A 21558-nucleotide genomic window follows, 5' to 3' on the forward strand; every position below is an offset into this window, starting at 1 on the left:
GAAACCCTGGACCTGGCCACAGGTGTCTCTTCTGGACAGAGGAAGGGTATGGTATTGGTTGCAAGAGTGAAAACTGCATTGTGGTGGGGTTTTGTGGGGTAGGGGTGATGGGTAAGAACGGGATGAATGTAGCCTTTGGTCACTCCTTTTTTGGTCATCAGGCATCAGAACTCTTTCTGTATTTGGGCAAGTCCTCCACTTTTGGAACCTTGTTGGATACAAAGCCTCTGTTCCTCTGTAGTAACTAAAAACATCTGCCACTCTCCTGCTCAGCTTTCCTGGAAGACAGCCTGTGGATTACCAGCCTGCCAGGTAGCTGCATCTATTCACAGCAAGAGGAAGCACAAATGTTCTTGCCCTTGGCGGCGGACGTGTCTGCGACACCACCCAGCGACATTTTAAGTTACCAAAGGTTTCTGCTGCCTACAAATTAGAACCCTGACTGATAAACGGGTAATTGAGAATACAGGTCCCATGACCTCAAATGTTAATTTTCATTATCTGGGACAACATACATCAGCAGGAGAGGATGTGGAAGTTCTGTGGATGTGACAAATTCCCTGGAGCATGGGAAAACCCCAGAGCCGCCTCACTTATGTTCACTTCCCTCGTCTAAAAGCAGTGTTGGGAGAAAATGAACTGGGGGCTCAAATGAATGAGTCTTATTATAACTATTAATTTTATCTTGAGAATTACTTAAGATCTATGTCACCCTGAGCCTTCCACTTTTTTTTTTCTTTTCAACAATCAATGACTCTACTTCTCATCATCAGGGTGGCTGTATTTCTCTTTCATTGTGTGAGTTTCAAGATTTAAGGTTTAAGACCTTAAGGTTTCAAGATTTAAGACCATAACTGTTAATACTGATTTAATTCCACACAGCTATTTATAATAAAGCTTTCCTCAGATAAATTAATCATTATTTTTCTATATAATAAAGATCAAAGTTTCTGTTTAAAGTGGCTTAAAAGTTTTTTCCTAATACAACAAAAATTGAGATTTCTTTTGGAAAGCAGAAGACCTCATTTTCCCCTCCCTTCTTCAGCTGGTGAGAAGGATGCTAATTTTTGTTACCAAGAACTAAATTTCTAAATCTAATACATCCAAAGACCTTTCAGCTTATACTTTTGAAAAGAGTAATTGTGGATGAAGCACAACATCTCTTTTGATGTAGGTTAATAAACAAGTGGCACTTCCTAACAGAACTAAGGAAATTTATGTTAAAGCCAATCTCACAAGTTGTAATTTGATCTTTCTAATGCCCACTTTTGTCATAAGTTCAATAAATCAGAAGTGTTTTAAAGTCATTTTTACAGCTAAAGATTCTGGGAAATGTCATTCCTAAGTATAACAAATGGCTCATACTTCTAAATTTCTTTCTTCTGCAGAGTCTAAAATACTCTGCAGAAATCAAAGTCATGTAAAATCAGAGTCATCCACACTGAATTTTATGAGTCCATTCTTTTGCCATTGAACTATGTCAGGAGGACAATTTCAAAATAATTAATGGGTCAATTCCTGCCTCAAAATGATAAATGGGTAAACAAGTCACTCGGTTTCTAAGATATAGAAGCCGAAACAACAGCATCACAGAAATTATGACTGTCTCAATTTTCTGTTATTCTACTCTTGTGATTGCCTCATATGTAAATTTTTTAAATTGCTCATTTGCGTACTTGACAATGATGTATTTGTCAATTTTCATGATTTTCTCTCATATTACAAGAAACTAGGGTTTCATGTCACAGCCCATGAAAGCAGGCATTGCGGAGGTCCTTTGTGGTGGCCCTGACTCTGTTCCTAGTACACCCGCACCTGCCTCCCCACCCCCTGGTGAAAACAGACTGAAGAACAGCATCTAGCACACAGATGCATGTCTCCTGAGCTGTTTGATTTAGGTCACATGGAAATAGGGGGTCTGATTTAAAATGTTCCAGGAAAACAGTCAAAAACCGAAGGCAGGATATCCTGCCTGTATACAGCTCAATTTTGTAAACAGTTTACAAGGCTGTTATTTCACTTGCGTAATAAACCACAACATGGAATTGGCACCTGACAAAATTGCAAAATGTGAGATTTCTTTAACATGTTGCTCTGTTTAGATGACACAGTCAGTAGCAATGCCAGTTCTGTTTCTGGCAGCTGTTTTTATTTCCCTGCTTTGTCAGGAAAGCTCACTTAACTTCTCTGAGCCTCAGTTTCTCTCCTCTTAAACGAAACGACCGAGCTTGCTCTCTGTGAGTTGTAGGAAGCTCTAGCCAGATGCTGCCTGGAATTGAGTGGTGTGACACATTTGTGAGAGAATTTTTTTTTTTTTTCTTTTTTGGGCATGGAGTCTTTTTTCTGATGGTGCAGGCCCTGGAGCTACTGTTTGAGATGAAAATGCTGCTAGAAGCTTGAAGAGCAGCAAACCTTTGATTTTCATTTCATTTCATTTCACTTCATTTCATTTCACTTCATTTCATTTCATGATAACTTACAAATGATGCTGTGAGTTTTTACCTGATGAAGATTCACATGAGTTCATTTCAGAGGAATTTCAGGAATGCTATGTACTTACTTCCCTCAGGAGGCTTGAGGCTAATAAAAAACACGCTGAATTTCTCAAATGTGAAGCATATTTGCAGTCAGAGGAGTCGACACCCAGTACGTTCATAAAATTCAGTCTCAGGAAGTGACTGTGTGACTATGTGAGTTGTGTATTGGGTTGTCTAAGACAGTTTTTCACAGAGCAGGGGGATAGAAATTGTTTATGTACATAATTGTGAACTATGGCAGACAACATTAAGTGGGAGGGATGACCTGCCATGGGAATTCAGAGGAAGGAAAGTATTTCTAGCTGGAGGAATCGAAACATGACACCTGGAAAGAGAAGCAGGCTTTTGCCACATGAAGAAGGTGGAAGCCCATTTCAGGCAGAGAACAGCCTGAGTTGTGGCATCAGGAAGTAAAAGCATGAAAGACTCTACGGTAGAGAATGTCATTTAGCGTAAAATTGTACAAAGGGGAGACAGATGCTCAGGCTGGATTGGTCGGCGTGCCATTGATGAAGTAAACACAGCCCTGATTTATCTCACGTAAGTTCAGAACCTAGTGCATCAGATGCATCTCATTCTGCAGTCACAGCACACTGCCCGCTGCACAGCCCAGCCTCCCCAAGGCCAGGGGGCACTTCTGGAAGGGGACCCACAGACGCTAAAATTGTGGTCCCCAGCGAGAGCAGCTTGTAAACCCCACATGGCTCGGATGAGGCTCCATTCCTTGTCTGGACAGCGTCCTTCGCGTCCCTACCCACGTACCTCGTGGAGATGGAGAACTGCCCTCCTCCTGCAGGGCTGCCCTCTACCTGAGCACTCGGGGTCCAGTCAAGGGCCCTGAGGAAGGACGACAGGCGAGCCAGCTGAGAAAACATGTCCTCAAACAACAACAAACCGAAAACAAATATGCCCACTAACTGATTTCACATATATTGGTAATCCTGGTGTTCCATAAGGAAAATGGTGTAAACTTCTCAATGTCTTTAAACATTTAGGATGGGTTTGGAATTTAGGAACTATCTTAGCATTTTTTTGATTTTTTTTACATCAAGGGAGTAATGGTGATTATCTCTGGGTATGACTTATGAATGTTATTTATTTATTGGCTAGTCTGTATTTTCTGATTTTGTTTCCTAAAATAAATATTCTTTTGTAAAAATAATCTATAAAAAATTCATAACTTTTCAGATTGTTTTCCTCATTTCTTTGTCTAAACAGTCTTAAAAATTCAGTTTTAGTATATTTAACATCTTTGTTAGGCATTTATTATGTGTCAGGCCCTGTAGAAACACAATGGGAACAAGAGACGTGGGATTTCTGCCCTCAGACCTCAAGCTATGCCTGCTCTGTTTGCTTGGGACCATAATCATATTTTTTAATTTCTGCAAAAATTAATAGAAAACAAACATTTCCACTGACCAGCCCTGCCTCAAGCTTCTGCACTTGATGCTGCCTTTGCCCAGAGTTTTGTACATTCACCTCAGAGGGCGCTTTGCTGAAATGTCACCTCATAGAGGGGCCTTTCTTGGCTACCCCTCCTAAAATTGCCTCCTGTGTGTCTCCTTTACCTTCTTACTTTATCTTTACTAAGAATATTTTACTCACTTACTGAAAAAATCATCTGTGTTTACTGTCCATCTGGTTCCATGAGGGCCAGAACCGTGTCTTGCACTCATCTGAGTAAACTCTGACTTAGGCTGACACGAGCTACTCACAGGATGGAGCGTCACCGAGAGATACCATGTGTGCGGTTACGGGGTTCTGCTCACAGCCTGCTGGGTCCTGCCTCCCCAATGCCAGAAAACTCCGTAATCCCGACGCACACCTGGCCCCGGGGTTGGCAAGGGTAGAGAGTCTGCATTCCTTAGTATGATACACTTAATTTATTTGATTTAGCTCTACTATCAGACACACTGATATTTTCAGCTATTTTCTAATACTGACCATTCAGAAAAAGAAAAACTGGCTGAAAATTAGTTGAGAGTAAAGCATCCAAGTAGAAAAACTTAAAATGTACAAAAACACTTAAAGATGCTGTCAACATTCCAGAACAGCACCATGACCTGTGACTGGGGATGTCAGCTCTGATGTGGGGGTCATACTGACGGAATTGTTTTCTAGAAAAAGAATATTTATTCTTTTTATTAGGAGTATAGAACTTAATTTATTCAACATTCTTACAACACATATTTATTAAATATTTACAAAGCACCAGGTACAGTTCTAGGTGCTAAGGACACTGGAATGATGGAGTTCATATTTTAGGCCACAGAGGTGGCGAACACCTGTGTACCAACTTCATTTTCGGCTTCTTACCCTTATTTTCTGTCACCTCTATCTTTTCAATTATTTTTAGTGTATTTTATTTTCCCTACTTAATCTACTGCTTCCCTATAAAACTTCTTAAAACATTTTGGATCAAGTAGATGGAAATAAATGAAAAATAAAGAGGTAAATAACCATAAGTGCTCTATTTCTAGTATCTACAAAGTTTTAATTCTGTATAATAAAGTGTAGTAGAACTTGCTTTGTTGCCTGTATGAAGTGGACAAGTGCTAAGTGATATTATGTTAATATGGGATCTATTCTATGCCCTTCTCCCTTCATCTGCCAACATTCTGAGAGAGAGAGAAAGAAGAAGAAACATTGTGGCCAAGAGCCTGTCTCTCATGGATCCCTGATTTTTTCCCCACTACTTGCAGGAGAAGGGAAGCATTACATCATCCTATGGCTGAATTTACTTAAGAAGTGGATTTCTGTATTTCTCATTTCTCCTTATGGAACAGATGGCTAGAAACATTTAAGCAGAACAGATCAAGGTGAATAGGAAAAGAAAACTTCAATATTTAAAGAACTAGTTTGGCAAGGTAAATCCAATTCTTCAGGTTACCTCTTAGAAAAGGGAATTAATTTCAATCATAGAACAAGGTTCAACTGACTCTTGAGAGGACCCTGGTAGTTATAAATTTTTAAAAATGGAGCTAATTCAAAGAGAAGGAAGACAGAGGCAAAGGAACACCAATGAAAATCAGAACACCTTCCTGTAGCTAATTTTTCTGAAGTGAGCTCAGCAAACTGGTCACATAGGGAGAGTCCTTCCTCTCCAAAGTCCACGCTGAGTCCAGATACTGAGAGCACTGGCTGGGAGACAGCTGACCAGGAGTTTCCCGAGGTCTCCCAAGGGGAACTGTAAGCAGCATCTCTGGGTCGTAAATGGGAGAGACAGTGGGTGGTCAGGAGCCAGCTTGTGTCCACTGTCCTCTACTCCCGCACCTGCTGTGAGCAAAGTTCTTGTCCTTTTAATATGTTCCAGGAACAAAGCCTGAAGCTGAGTCCTGGGCTGGCTTGTTTTGGATGAGGCTGCCCAAAGGGCACTGGGAACAGATTCCCATAGGACTTTCCTTTCCTTCATGGACTAGATCTCATGTTAAGAGTTCAGAGATGGAAAGGAATAGTGAAGATGGTCTGAAGTGGGCTAATGAAGAGAAAGAAAGAAAACAAGCATTTTTTTTTTTTTGCCACATATAATGCAAGGCTATCTTACGAGGGCAGCCTCACTTACAGCTCTGCCTTAGAAATGCAGCAAAAAGTATATACTTCAATGTCATCACAGCCACAAATTCATGAACCTGCTTAATGTCCTGGAATTCTTCCTACAGAAGTTACTGTCTGCATACAAGAGACTAAGTACTTCAAGAGACAGGATTTATTGCCACAATGAAACATTTGTTTAGTATCTCATCTTTAAAGAGCCTGCCTTCACAGGTCTTGACAAACTGCTACTCATGTTACAAAACTTAAAATGCCCCAGGACAGAATAAGCCTGTGAATGCTAGTTATGAATAATGGTTACTGACAAATGCAGAGTATAATTAAAAACAAAACAAACAAACAAAAAGTGTATACCAACCACATGCATTTGACTGAAAGATACCTTCTAAATGTGGGTAAGCATCAGCAGGGGAAACCATGTTGAGCAGTGTGGCGCTGTATGCCTGTCTTTAAAAGTCACTCTCTGACTCACACACTTACTGGCATCAAGGAAACTCACCTGCAAGCAAATCGCCAGGTTCACTCTACAGCCAAACGAGGTGCTAACGGCCCGTGGATGGAGGCCCAGGTCTTTAAACAGTTTTGAGAATGACTGGGTGAGTGCTATTCGGGGCCGTTCTTCTGCCACCACTACACAGGTCCGCACGCGGGACAAGTCCAGTCCTCGTGCCTAGAAATAATGACAGCAGTAGGAGGTCAGCCTTGCCAGTGTTAGGGGTGTAACCTGCAGGCTCCTTACCCAGATCTGTACAACAACAGAAACTCCACACAGATATTCATTCCTAGGGCTCTCTGTGTCTGCACCATTAAACAAAATGCTGTAGAACATGTGTAAATAAAAAAAACGCCCTTATCGGTAATCAAGGATGCCATTATAAACATATTTCAAATAATTCAAGAAGCATAATGAGGAGAAAAGTTGAAGAAAAACAAGGTGTGGATAAAATAATTAAAGGACAGGGTTTGGGGAAGAACAGAAGCACTTATATACACTCCTGCCAGCATGGATACACAGGAACATCCATCGGAGAGAAATGAGAAACCTGCTTTTAATATAGGAATGGAAAATGAAAACATCTGGGCAGCTTCTTAAACACAGCTCTCCTTTCATGTCTTGAGACATAAAAGGTCCCAGATAAACTGTCACGAGGAAACACAGCTCAGTTCTGCCCAAATTCCATCAAATGAACGAAATGGCAACACCCGGGGCAGGAAATGAAGTGCCCTAAAAGCACAACACTCCCAAGCGGAGCCGAGGAACAGCAAAACGCGCAACGGGAGTGGCAATGAAACAGGAGGCGAGGAAGCGACAGGGTCTCTCCATCCCCACACAGGACAGTCACCAGGAGCCATCAGCGTCCTGGAGAGCTGACAAGGGCACCTGAGCTGAGGAGGGACATGAGTCAAGATAACGACAATCTTCCATACGTGCAGTTACACAGGGAAAATTAAGTCTGCCTAACACCAATGACCCTCGACACGTGTGTTTTGGGAGGCAGTGCAACCTGGGCTTTGAGACGGTGCTCCTGGAGCCACAGATTCAAAATTTGGCTTCAAAGTTTACTAAATGTAAGAACTTGGAGAAGGTGCTTAATTTCTCTGTAACCTAAGTTTCCTCATCTTTAAAATGGAAACAATAATGGACCTATTTCAGAGAACTATTGTAAAGGTTAAATTAATCAATATGTAAAGTGCTTAGAAATCACTTATTATTTCATTTGGTTATTTATAAATGCACCTATAGGTAAAGTTCATGAAACATACTCAATCATTTTATAGCATAATATAGGTGGACATGAATAATAATATTTTATAAATTTCCTTTGCTGTATAAACATATAACTTCAAGTAATATTTATTTATGTAGCTTAATATCAAAGTTATCTTGCATTTTGCTTTCTTGTTCAAGCTTAATGCACTAGGTCTCAATAGGAAAACAAAATTCAGCAGAGAGAAATATATTGCTTTACTAATGGCAAGTGTATAGATAATTTGTATGTGTGCATATATACACATAAATATAATCTGTGTATGTATCTATACATACACACTCACACATATCTGAGCATATAAACAGTGAATAGTTGGAATATTAACCAAAATAGGTCATATGATTATTCTCTCCTAGTTACGTGAATAAGGACTATATAATTTACTATGAAAATACGTCTATCAAAAAGTCCTTGGGGCTTCCCTGGTGGCACAGTGGTTGGGAGTACGCCTGCTCATGCAGGGGACATGGGTTTGTGCCCTGGTCCGGGAAGATTCCACGTGCCACCGAGCGGCTGGGCCCGTGAGCGATGGCCGCTGAGCCTGCGCATCCGGAGCCTGTGCTCCGCAATGGGAGAGGCCACAAGAGTGAGAGGCCTGTGTACGGCAAAAAAAAAAAAGTCCTCGGCTTAAATGAAGGGAAATGTTGTTATTGTCACATAATGGTAATTGAATATTAAAAAATAAAACCAAGCCACTGTTCACTGGATTGTAAAATTGAATTTTGGTTAGGACCCAGATCTACCAATCAGGGTCCTCAAGGAAAATGAAATGAGCAGCTAAGTTTAGACGTATGACTCGAACCCCAGCTTTGGAATAAAACTAACTGCACTCAAGAACTGAATCCACCAACAAATCAAAAGGCAATTCAGGACCCTCCAAGTAGCCCTAACAGAATTAAAGACATCAATAACATACACTCTGACCTCTAACTCTGGCAGTAGGAAAATATTCACGTTATAAAACAAGGTTTTCATGTGAAAACAACTTCGTTTACCTCAGGTGACAGCAGACCTTATGTCAGCTTTTCTGAAGGATCATTTAGCCTCACCACACCTACTCCACACCCTCTGACACTGGTGCTTTCCCAGGATGCTGGCAAGTGTCCCCCAGGCACTCTGAGGGCTGCTTACCTTGAGCGATTCTGTCTGCGAGCCCAGCCCCTTGGTACACAGTTCCATCACTGAGTAGGAGCAAAATGTATCCCGGACTTTGTACTGACTCACGGCAAGCAGCCACAAGGCAGGGTTGGTCTCCAGCTCTGCAGGCGGGATGAGGATGGACTGGTGCCCGGAATACACGCTGCACAGAGAGATGGGAGGGCTCAGTGAGGATGGAGAAGGGGGGACCAGCCAGCCTCTGAGAAACACCTACTGTCCATTTGCAAGAGGGGACAGTCACACCAACTCTACTCTCTGGTATTTGTAAATATAAAACAAAAGCGTGTTTACAAAAACATTCTGAAAAATACAAAAGAACTATGGGATTATGATCCGCAGTTACTGCCATTTTGAGCACTCATTGAAAGATCTCAAAGCTCTGATGCTATTAGGTTTCTCTCAAAGCTGCTATATTCACAGAATGGACTCTCACAGTGGGAGACACAGGACTGAATTTTGGTAAAAAGATCTGGAAGTTCAGAACAGGAGTTAGCAAACTAGATGCTGCCTGGTTTTGTAAATAAAGTTTTATTGGGACACGGCCCTCAGTCCTTGCAGTACCACCTGCAGTGGCTTTCACACCAACGGGCAGAGCTGAGGGTTGCGACAGAGACCGTGGAGACTGAATATTTACTAAACAGCCACTTGAGGAAAAGCGTGCCCAACCCTGATTCAGAAAACTGACATCCAGAGTAAATAAAAGGAAACTAAGACAATTAGAAGAATTAGGATTATAATTTTACTTCAGAATGATCCAATTGGATTACCAAACAGAACTAAAGAAAATACAATCATTCTCTAATTTTACCTTTACGTTAGAGAGCACGGGGAGAGAAACAAGAGGCTACATATTTTGTTTCACAATTAATGGGGCAAGTGTGATTTTAAAATAACGAAGTATTTGCCAAACTACATTTTCAATGGTATTAATTTTGTTTGGTTTATGGCTACAAATCAACAGTAATAGATATCATATGCTATAACAGAACATCCTAGATAAACTACGTTCTAAGATTTAAGTAAAAGAGATTTTATTTTTAAAATTGTAGTTGATTTACAATGTTGTGTTAGTTTCAGGTGTACAGCACAGTGATTCAGTTATACACACACACATATATATATAATATATTCTTTTTCAGATTATTTTCCCTTATAGGTTATTACAAAATACTGAGTATAGCTCCCTGTACTACACAGTAGGTCCTTCCTTTTTGGCTATTTTATATATAGTAGTGTGTATATGTTAATCTCTCTCCCCACCACTTTCCCCTTTGGTAACCATAAGTTTGTTTTCTATGTCTGTGGGTCTATTTCTGTTTTGTAAATAAGTTCATTTGTATTTTTTTTTTTTTTTTTAGATTCCACATATAAGTGATACCATATGGTATTTGTTTCTCCCTGGCTTACTTCACTTAGTATGATAATCTCTAGGTCCATCTATGTTGCTGCAAATGGCATCATTTCATTCTTTATTATAGTTGAGTAATATTCCATTGTATATATATACCACATCTTCTTTATCTATTCATCTGTTGATGGACATTTAGGTTGCTTCCATGTCTTTGTCAATTTCCATGCTACTGTAAATAGTGCTGCAATGAACACTGGGGTGCATGCATCTTTTCAAATTAAGACTTTTTGCCAGATAGATGTCCAGGAGTGGGACTGCAGGATCATGCGGTAATTCTATTTTTAGTTGTTTTTTTTTTTTTTTTTTGGTACATGGGCCTCTCACTGCTGCGGCCTCTCCCATTGCAGAGCACAGGCTCCGGACGCGCAGGCTCAGCGGCCATGGCTCACAGGCCCAGCCGCTCCACGGCATGTGGGATCTTCCCGGACCGGGGCACGAACCCATGTCCCCTGCATTGGCAGGCAGACTCTCAACAACTGCGCCACCAGGGAAGCCCCTATTTTTAGTTTTTTAAGGAACCTCCACACTGTTTTCCATAGTGGCTGCACCAATTTACATTCCCATCAACAGTGTAGGAGGGTTCCTTTTTCTCCACACCCTCTCCAGCATTTATTACTTGTAGACATTTTGATGATGGCCATTCTGACTGGTATGAAGCGATACCTCATTGCAATTTTGGTTTGCATTTCTCTAATAATTAGCAAAGTTGAGCATCTTTGCATGTGCCTGTTGGCCATCTTATGTTTTCTCTGGAGAAATGTCTTCCTAGATCTTCTGCCCATTTTTTGATTGGGTTGTTTTTTTGATATTGAGCTGCATGCACTATTTGTGTGTTTTGGAGATTAATCCTTTGTTGGCTGCATCATTTGCAAATATTTTCTCCCAGTCCGTAGGTTGTCTGTTTTGTTTATGATTTCCTTTGCTGTGCCAAAGCTTAAGTTTAATTAAGTCCCATTCATTTATTTTTGTTTTTATTTCCATTACTCTAGGAGACGGATCCAAAAAGATATTGCTGAGATTTATGTCAATGTTCTGTCTATGTTTTCCTCTAGGAGTTTTATAGTATGCAGTCTTACATTTAGGTCTTTAATCCACTTTGAGTTTATTTTTGTTTATGGTGTTAAAGAATGTTTTAATTTCATTCTTTTACATGTAGCTGTCCAGTTTTCCCAGCACAACTTATTTTTTTTAAATTTATTTATTTTATTTTTGGCTGCGTTGGGCCTTCGTTGCTGCGCACGGGCTTTCTCTAGTTGTGGTGAGCAGGGGCTACTCTTCATTGTGGTGAGCGGGCTTCTCATTGCGGTGGCTTCTCTTGTTGCAGAGCATGGGCTCTAGGCACACGGGCTTTGGTAGTTGTGGCGTGCAGCTTCAGTAGTTGTGGCTCGCGGGATCTACAGTGCAGGCTCAGTAGTTGTGGTGCATGGGCTTAGTTGCTCCGCAGCATGTGGGATCTTCCTGGACCAGGGCTCAAACCCGTGTCCCCTGCATTGGCAGGCAGATTCTTAACCACTGCACCACCAGGGAAGCCCCCCAGCACCACTTATTGAAGAGATTGTCTTCTCTCCATTGTATTATTCTTCCCTCCTTTGTTGTAGATTAATTAACCATAGGTGCATGGGTTTATCGCTGGACTTTCTATCCTGTTCCACTGATCTGTATTTCTGTTTCCGTGCCAGAAGCATACTGTTTTGATGACTGTAGCTTTGTAGTATAGTCTGAGGTCAGGAGGCCTGATTCCTCTGGCTCCATTCTACTTTCTCAAGATTGCTTTGGCTATTCGGGGTCTTTTGTGTTTCCATACAAATTGTGAAATTTTTTGTTCTAGTTCTGGGAAAAATGCCATTGGTAATTTGATAGGCATTGCACTGAATCTGTAGATTGTCTGGGGTAGTACAGTCATTTTAACAATATTGATTCTTCCAATCCAGGAACATGGTATATCTTTCCATCTATTTGTGTCCTCTTCAATTTCTTTCATCAGCATCTTACAGTTTTCAGAGTACAGGTCTTCTGCCTCCTTAGGTAGGTTTATTCCTAAGTATCTTATTCTTTTTGATGTGGTGGTAAATGGGGTTGTTTCCTTAATTTCTCTTTCTGCTCTTCTGTTGTTAATGTATAGAAATGCAACAAATTTCTCCATTAATTTTGTATCCTGCCAATTTACTGAATTAATTGACCCGCTCTAGTAGTAGCAAACTGAATCCAACAATACGTTAAAAGGATCATACACCACAATCAAGTGAAATTTATCCCAGGGATGCAAGGATTTTTCAATATTTGCAAATCAGTGTGGTATACCATATTAACAAATTGAAGAATAAAAACCATATGATTATCTCAATAGATGCCAAAAAAGCTTTTCATAAAATTCAACATCTATTTATGAGAAAAACTCTCCAGAAAGTGGGCATGGAGGAAACATACCTCAATATAATAAAGGCCATATATGACAAACCCACAGCTAACATACTCAACAGTGAAGAGCTGAGAGCATTTCCTCTAAGATCAGGAACAAGGCAAGGATGCCCACTCTCACCATTTTTATTCAACACAGTTTTGGAAATCTTAGTCACAGCAATCAGAAAAGAAAAAGAAATCCAAATTGAAGAAGTAAAACTGTCACTGTTTGCAGACGACATGATACTACACAGAAAAATTCCTAAAAGATGCTACCAAATGGGTTTTTTTGGTCTTAGTTTTAAAAGTCTTGTGATAAAATATGCATAAGATTTACCATTCAGCCATTTAAAAATGACACTCCAGTGGCATTAATTATGTTTACAATGTTGTGCAACCATTACTGCTATTTATGTCCAAAATTTTTCACCATCCCAAACAGAAGCTCTGTACCTAACCCATCACCACTTCCACCTCCCAGGGAATGGTAACCTCTAACCTACTTTCTATTTCTGAATTGCCTATTCCAGATATTTCATTTAAGTGAAATCACACAATATTTGTCTTCTTCTGCCTGGATTATTTCACTTAGCATATTGTCTTCAACATTCTTCCATGTTGTAGCATGTGTCTTCAAGGCTGAATAACATCCCACTGTATGGATAGACCACATTTTATTTGTTCATTCATCCATCGATGGATGCTTGGGGGGTTTCTACCTTTTGGTTACTGTGAATAATGCTGCTATGAATAGCATGTACAAGTATCTGTTTAAGTCCCTGTTTTCAATTCTTTTGGGTATGTACCCCAAAGTGGAATTGTTAGACCACATGGTAACTCTATGTTTAATTTGCCGAGGAACTGCCAAACTGTTTCCCAAAGGCTGCACAATTTTGCATTCCTACCAGCAAGGTACGAAGACTCCAGTTTTTCCAAATTCTCCCCGTACTTGTTACTTTGCATTTTTTTTAGTTTAGCCATCCCAGTGGGTGTGAAGTGGTACCTCATGGTGGTTTTGACTTGCCTTTCCCTAATGACTCATGATGTTGAGCACCTTTTTCATGTGCTTTTTGGCCATTTGTATGTTTTCTTTGGATGAACGTCTAATCAAGTCCTTTGCCCATTTTAAAAATGTAATTGGCTTTTATTATATCACTGATTGAGGAATTTTAAGCCCCTGTCTGCTGAAAACAAAGATTCAAAAGTGTGAAAGTTACCCAATAGTGAGTAGTTCATCATTAGAGCTGTATTCACACACACACACACACACACACACACACACACACACAATGTTTTACGATACGGCATTGAAATGCTGCACTGGTTTTTCTTTTGTGTTATTACTTGAAGTTAACGTGTAAGCCAGGAATGTTAATTAATCTGATCTCCTCTGAAGGAATATCAGAATAAGTAAAAGAAGACACTCACACTTTATTTCAACAATTCTGTGCCAGTCAGGATTCAATGCACAGGCTGTATTAAATCTACTCAAGCATCTCAGAGCACACTCAAATGCCACAGTTATTGTAGAACAACAGAAGTTTCATTTAAACCAATGTCTCCTTTTAAAGGACAGTGCTTCTTCAAGGGAGGAGTAAATAATGAGCTGAGAGTTAGGGCTCAGAGGAGGCACCCCCGTGAGCTGAAGGCCCTCTGAGGTTCCACCCACCTTCCCTAGACCACCCTGGGGATCCCAGCTGAGCAAGTGAAAATCATAAGCAAGAACTTTAAAAAGAAGGTTCTTAGACTAAGTCTGTCATGTACAAATAACTGACATGCTCTTTGGACATATTAGAATAAGCACCATTTAAAGAATCTGTTTTTGCTTCATAAAAAAGCCTTAGCCTGATGAGGTGGGCTGGGTGTGCCCCTTGGATGTCCCTTCAGAAAGGAACAAGCCTGTGATATGGTGCGGGGGGTGGGGGGAGCTCAGGAAGCTCCCGGTGGTGCCAGTTGCCCTGTCCAGTCCTCTGGCCACCTTTTTACTTGGACAGGTATGACCTCCACATAAAGCCCTCCTACTCCCAACTCCAGCTCATGACGGCTTTCAGAGAACCTTTTCTGTTTGTACTGGAAACACTGGCTCCCAGGGATCACACACTCCCAATGTGGAGCACTATGAAGAACGGTCTTTTTAAGGAATGAAAGTGATCTGTTGGCAGATGTGTTCTAACTTGGCTTCTAAAGATGGATTCCACAGAACTTAAATCCAAGACACACGGTTAAAAACTTCCCATTTTTAATATTAAAGGAAGGAAGTGGGATATGGAACCACATACAAACTACGATTATAGCTGTGAAGAAGGGCAAGAGCACAGGAACAAACACAGCAGGATACTAACGGGGGCTAGGGTAGGGCAGAGGGACCCCGGGCGTTTCTCTGCCCATTTGTCAGTTCTTAGGGCACTCATTCATTTCCATAGAATATGACCCATAAACACGTTCAAAAACACACACATTTCTATCCTGGAATACCTCTATCACACATTTCTTATCAGGATAACAAAATGCTACAAGTTGATGATTGCTTTAGATTCTCCTATTGGAGTTTAATACATCAAAACATCAGACAACCAACAACCAATGTGAGAAGCAGCGGATTAAAGCTCCACAATCAACTTCATATACCCTGCATCTGTGGAATACATGAATAGACAACAAATCATCCCAAATTGAGGAGCCAGGAGTCAGTGCTGTGCCTCTGAGGTGGGAGAGCGAACTTCAGGACACTGGTCCACAAGAGACCTCCCAGCTCCACATAATATCAAACGGCGAAAATCTTCCAGAGATCTCCATCTCAACACCAGCACCCAGCTTCACTCAACGACCAGCAAGCTACAGTGCTGGACACCCTATGCCAAACAACTAGCAAGACAGGAACACAACGCCACCCATTAGCAGAGAGGCTGCCTCAAATCATAAAAAGTCCGCAGACACCCCAAAACACACCACCAGACGTGGACCTGCCCACCAGAAAGACAAGATCCAACCTCATCCACCAGAACACAGGCAGTAGTCCCCTCCACCAAGAAGCCTACACAACCCACTAAACCAACCTTAGCCACTGGGGACAGACACCAAAAACAACGGGAACTACGAACCTGCAGCCTGCAAAAAGGAGACCCCAAACACAGTAACATAAGCAAAATGAGAAGACAGAAAAACACACAGCAGGAGAAGGAGCAAGATAAAAACCCACCAGACCTAACAAATGAAGAGGTAATAGGCAGTCTATCTGAAAAAGAATTCAGAATAATGATGGTAAAGATGATCCAAAATCTTGGAAATAGAATAGACAAAATGCAAGAAACAGTTAACAAGGACCTAGAAGAACTAAAGATGAATCAAGCATCGATTAAAACACAATAAATGAAATAAAAAATACTCTAGATGGGATCAATAGCAGAATAACTGAGGCAGAAGAACGGATAAGTGAGGTGGAAGATAAATTAGTGGAAATAACTGCTGCACAGCAAAATAAAGAAAAAAGAATGAAAAGAACAGAGGACAGTCTCAGAGACCTCTGGGACAACATTAAATGCACCAACATTCGAATTATAGGGGTTCCAGAAGAAGAAGAGAAAAAGAAAGGGACTGAGAAAATATTTGAAGAGATTATAGTTGAAAACTTCCCTAATATGGGAAAGGAAATAGTTAATCAAGTCCAGGAGGCACAGAGAGTCCCATACAGAATAAATCCAAGGAGAAATACACCAAGACACATATTAATCAAACTGTCAAAAATTAAACACAAAGAAATCATATTAAAAGCAGCAAGGCAAAAACAACAAATAACACACAAGGGAATCCCCATCAGGATAACAGCTGATCTCTCAGCAGAAACTCTACAAGCCAGAAGGGAGTGGCAGGACATACTTAAAGTGATGAAGGAGAAAAACCTGCAACCAAGATTACTCTACCCAGCAAGGATCTCATTCAGATTTGATGGAGAAATTAAAACCTTTACAGACAAGCAAAAGCTGAGAGAGTTCAGCACCACCAAACCAGCTTTACAACAAATGCTAAAGGAACTTCTCTAGGCAAGAAACACAACAGAAGGAAAAGAACTACAATAACGAACCCAAAACAATTAAGAAAATGGGAATAGGAACATACATATCAATAATTACCTTAAATGTAAATGGACTAAATGCTCCCACCAAAAGACACAGACTGGCTGAATGGATACAAAAACAAGACCCATATATATGCTGTCTACAAGAGACCCACTTCAGACCTAGAGACACATACAGACTGAAAGTAAGGGGATGGAAAAAGATATTCCATGCAAATGGAAACCAAAAGAAAGCTGGAGTAGCAATTCTCATATCAGACAAAATAGACTTTAAAATAAAGACTACTAGAAGAGACAAAGAAGGACACTACATAATGATCAAGGGATCAATCCAAGAAGAAGATATAACAATTGTAAATATTTATGCACCAAACATAGGAGCACCTCAATACATAAGGGAAATATTAACAGCCATAAAAGGAGAAATCGACAGTAACACAATCATAGTAGGGGACTTTAACACCCCACTTTCACCAATGGACAGGTCATCCAAAATGAAAATAAATAAGGAAACACAAGCTTTAAATGATACATTAAACAAGATGGACTTAATTGATATTTATAGGACATTCCATCCAAAAACAACAGAATACACATTTTTCTCAAGCGCTCATGGAACATTCTCCAGGATAGATCATATCTTGGGTCACAAATCAAGCCTTGGTAAATTTAAGAAAATTGAAATTGTATCAAGTATCTTTTCCGACCACAATGCTATGAGACTAGATATCAATTACAGGAAAAGAGCTGTAAAACATACAAACACATGGAGGCTAAACAATACACTACTTAATAACGAAGTGATCACTGAAGAAATCAAAGAGGAAATTAAAAAATACCTAGAAACAAATGACAATGGAGACACGACAACCCAAAACCTATGGGACGCAGCAAAAGCAGTTCTAAGGGGGAAGTTTATAGCAATACAATCCCACCTTAAGAAACAGGAAATATCTCGAATAAACAACCTAACCTTGCACCTAAAGCAATTAGAGAAAGAAGAACAAAATCATCCCAAAGTTAGCAGAAGGAAAGAAATCGTAAAAATCAGATCAGAAATAAATGAAAAAGAAATGAAGGAAACGATAGCAAAGATCAATAAAACTAAAAGCTGGTTCTTTGAGAAGATAAACAAAATTGACAAACCATTAGCCAGACTCATCAAGAAAAAAAGGGAGAAGACTCAAATCAATAGAATTAGAAATGAAAAAGGAGAAGTAACAACTGACACTGCAGAAATACAAAAGATCATGAGAGATTACTATAAGCAACTCTATGCCAATAAAATGGACAACCTGGAAGAAATGGACAAATTCTTAGAAATGCACAACCTGCCAAGACTGAATCAGGAAGAAATAGAAAATATGAACAGACCAATCACAAGCACTGAAATTGAAACTGTGATTAAAAATCTTCCAACAAACAAAAGCCCAGGACCAGATGGCTTCACAGGCGAATTCTATCAAGCATTTAGAGAAGAGCTAACACCTATCCTTCTGAAACTCTTCCAAAAGATAGCAGAGGGAGGAACACTCCCAAACTCATTCTACGAGGCCACCATCACCTTGATACCAAAACCAGACAAGGATGTCACAAAGAAAGAAAACTACAGGCCAATATCACTGATGAACATAGATGCAAAAATCCTCAACAAAATACTAGCAAACAGAATCCAACAGCACTTTAAAAGGATCATACACCATGATCAAGTGGTGTTTATTCCAGGAATGCAAGGATTCTTCAATATACGCAAATCAATCAATGTGATACACCATATTAACAAACTGAAGGAGAAAAACCATATGATCATCTCAATAGATGCAGAGAAAGCTTTTGACAAAATTCAACGCCCATTTATGATAAAAACCCTGCAGAAAGTAGGCATAGAGGGAACTTTCCTCAACATAATAAAGGCCATATATGACAAACCCACAGCCAGCATCGTCCTCAATGGTGAAAAACTGAAACCATTTCCACTAAGATCAGGAACAAGACAAGGTTGCCCACTCTCACCACTCTTATTCAACATAGTTTTGGAAGTTTTAGCCACAGCAATCAGAGAAGAAAAGGAAATAAAAGGAATCCAAATGGGAAAAGAAGAAGTAAAGCTGTCACTGTTTGCAGATGACATGATACTATACATAGAGAATCCTAAAGATGCTACCAGAAAACTACTAGAGCTAATCAATGAATTTGGTAAAGTTGCAGGATACAAAATTAATGCACAGAAATCTCTGGCATTCCTATATACTAATGATGAAAAATCTGAAAGTGAAATCAAGGAAACACTCCCATTTACCACTCCAACAAAAAGAATAAAATATCTAGGAATAAACCTACCTAAGGAGACAAAAGACCTGTATGCAGAAAATTATAAGACACTGATGAAAGAAATTAAAGATGATACAAATAGATGGAGAGATGTACCATGTTCTTGGATTGGAAGAATCAACATTGTGAAAATGACTCTACTACCCAAAGCAATCTACAGATTCAATGCAATCCCTATCAAACTACCAATGGCATTTTTCACAGAACTAGAACAAAAAATTTCACAATTTGTATGGAAACACAAAAGACCCCGAATAGCCAAAGCAATCTTGAGAACGAAAAACGGAGCTGGAGGAATCAGGCTCCCTGACTTCAGACTATACTACAAAGCTACAGTAATCAAGACAGTATGGTACTGGCACAAAAACAGAAAGATAGATCAATGGAACAGGATAGAAAGCCCAGAGATAAACCCACGGACATATGGTCACCTTATCTTTGATAAAGGAGGCAGGAATGTACAGTGGAGAAAGGACAGTCTCTTCAATAAGTGGTGCTGGGAAAACTGGACAGGGACATGTAAAAGTATGAGATTAGATCACTCCCTAACACCATACACAAAAATTAGCTCAAAATGGATTAAAGACCTAAATGTAAGGCCAGACACTATCAAACTCCTAGAGGAAAACATAGGCAGAACACTCTATGACATAAATCACAGCAAGATCCTTTTTGACCCACCTCCTAGAGAAATGGAAATAAAGACAAAAATAAACACATGGGACCTAATGAAACTTAAAAGCTTTTGCACAGCAAAGGAAACCATAAACAAGACCAAAAGACAACCCTCAGAATGGGAGAAAATATTTGCAAATGAAGCAACTGACAAAGGATTAATCTCCAAAATTTATAAGCAGCTCATGCAGCTCAATAGCAAAAAAACAAACAACCCAATCCAAAAATGGGCAGAAGACCTAAATAGACATTTCTCCACAGAAGATATACAGACAGCCAACAAACACATGAAAGGATGCTCAATATCTTTACTCATTAGAGAAATGCAAATCAAAACTACAATGAGATATCATCTCACACCAGTCAGAATGGCCATCATCAAAAAATCTAGAAACAATAAATGCTGGAGAGGGTGTGGAAAAAAGGGAACACTCTTGCACTGCTGGTGGGAATGTGAATTGGTACAGCCACTATGGAGAACGGTATGGAGGTTCCTTAAAAAACTACAAATAGAACTACCATATGACCCAGCAATCCCACTACTGGGCATATACCCTGAGAAAACCATAATTCAAAAAGAGACATGTACCAAAATGTTCATAGCAGCCCTATTTACAATAGCCCGGAGATGGAAACAACCTAAGTGTCCATCATCGGATGAATGGATAAAGAAGATGTGGCACATATATACAATGGAATATTACTCAGCCATAAAAAGAAATGAAATTGAGCTATTTGTAATGAGGTGGATGGACCTAGAGTCTGTCATACAGAGTGAAGTAAGTCAGAAAGAGAAAGACAAATACTGTATGCTGACACATATATATGGAATTTAAGAAAAAAATGTCATCAAGAACATAGGGGTAAGACAGGAATAAAGACACAGACCTACTAGAGCATGGACTTGAGGATATGGGGAGGGGGAAGGGTAAGCTGTGACAAAGTGAAAGAGCGGCATGGACATATATACACTACCAAACGTAAGGTAGATGGCTAGTGGGAAGCAGCCGCATAGCACAGGGAGATTAGCTCGGTTCTTTGTGACCGCCTGGAGGGATGGGATAGGGAGGGTGGGAGGGAGACGCAAAAGGGAGGGGATATGGGAACATATGTATATGTATAACTGATTAAATTTGTAAAATAAAAAAAAAAAAAAAAAAAAAAAAAAACAACCAATGTGTGGGGATAAAATGTAGGTGTTATTCTAGGAAGAATGTTTGATAATCAGGTGGGAATTTTTCCGGTGGTGGTTTTTAGATTTTTTGAATTTTACTTAATCCTTCTGAGCAAGGAAATCTGATAATGAACAGAGCTCTCTGTATTTAAAGAATTAAATGAAACTCAGAATAGAATAAGAACTTGCTCCAAGTTGAGTTTAGATGAACTTTAAAGAGCTCTGAGGATGTGCTGACTGCTCTCAGTAACCAGGAGAAAGGATTATTATGCCCAAAACTTTCCTTTGAAAGTTTTCAAATATTTCCTTTGAATTCCTGCTGATGTGAAAGTTTTGTTACGCACAAAACATGCAAAACTACACATTCCAGTGGAGCCCTGTGGCAAAGTATAAAAATTATTTCTATAGTCAATATACAAAAATCAGTAAGATCCCATTCCAATAATTATAACACTCAACATTCTGTCAGTTTT

At 39.8% G+C, this 21558-nt stretch overlaps 1 protein-coding gene across 4 annotated transcripts in view; it reads right to left on the minus strand.

Annotated features, from left to right (window-relative positions):
* DIP2C (disco interacting protein 2 homolog C) overlaps positions 1 to 21558 on the minus strand; it is a 368942-nt gene that overhangs the window by 28109 nt on the left and 319275 nt on the right. For all 4 annotated transcript variants that reach the window (XM_060097544.1, XM_060097543.1, XM_060097542.1 and 1 more), the window contains 2 exons: positions 8993 to 9161; positions 6589 to 6759 (listed from right to left, as the gene is read on the minus strand). In XM_060097544.1, coding sequence (XP_059953527.1) covers positions 6589 to 6759; positions 8993 to 9161 — 340 coding nt within the window. The remainder of the gene's footprint in view (positions 1 to 6588; positions 6760 to 8992; positions 9162 to 21558) is intronic.

This window comes from Mesoplodon densirostris, chromosome 4 (assembly GCF_025265405.1).
Source record: "Mesoplodon densirostris isolate mMesDen1 chromosome 4, mMesDen1 primary haplotype, whole genome shotgun sequence".
Taxonomy (NCBI): domain Eukaryota; kingdom Metazoa; phylum Chordata; class Mammalia; order Artiodactyla; family Ziphiidae; genus Mesoplodon; species Mesoplodon densirostris.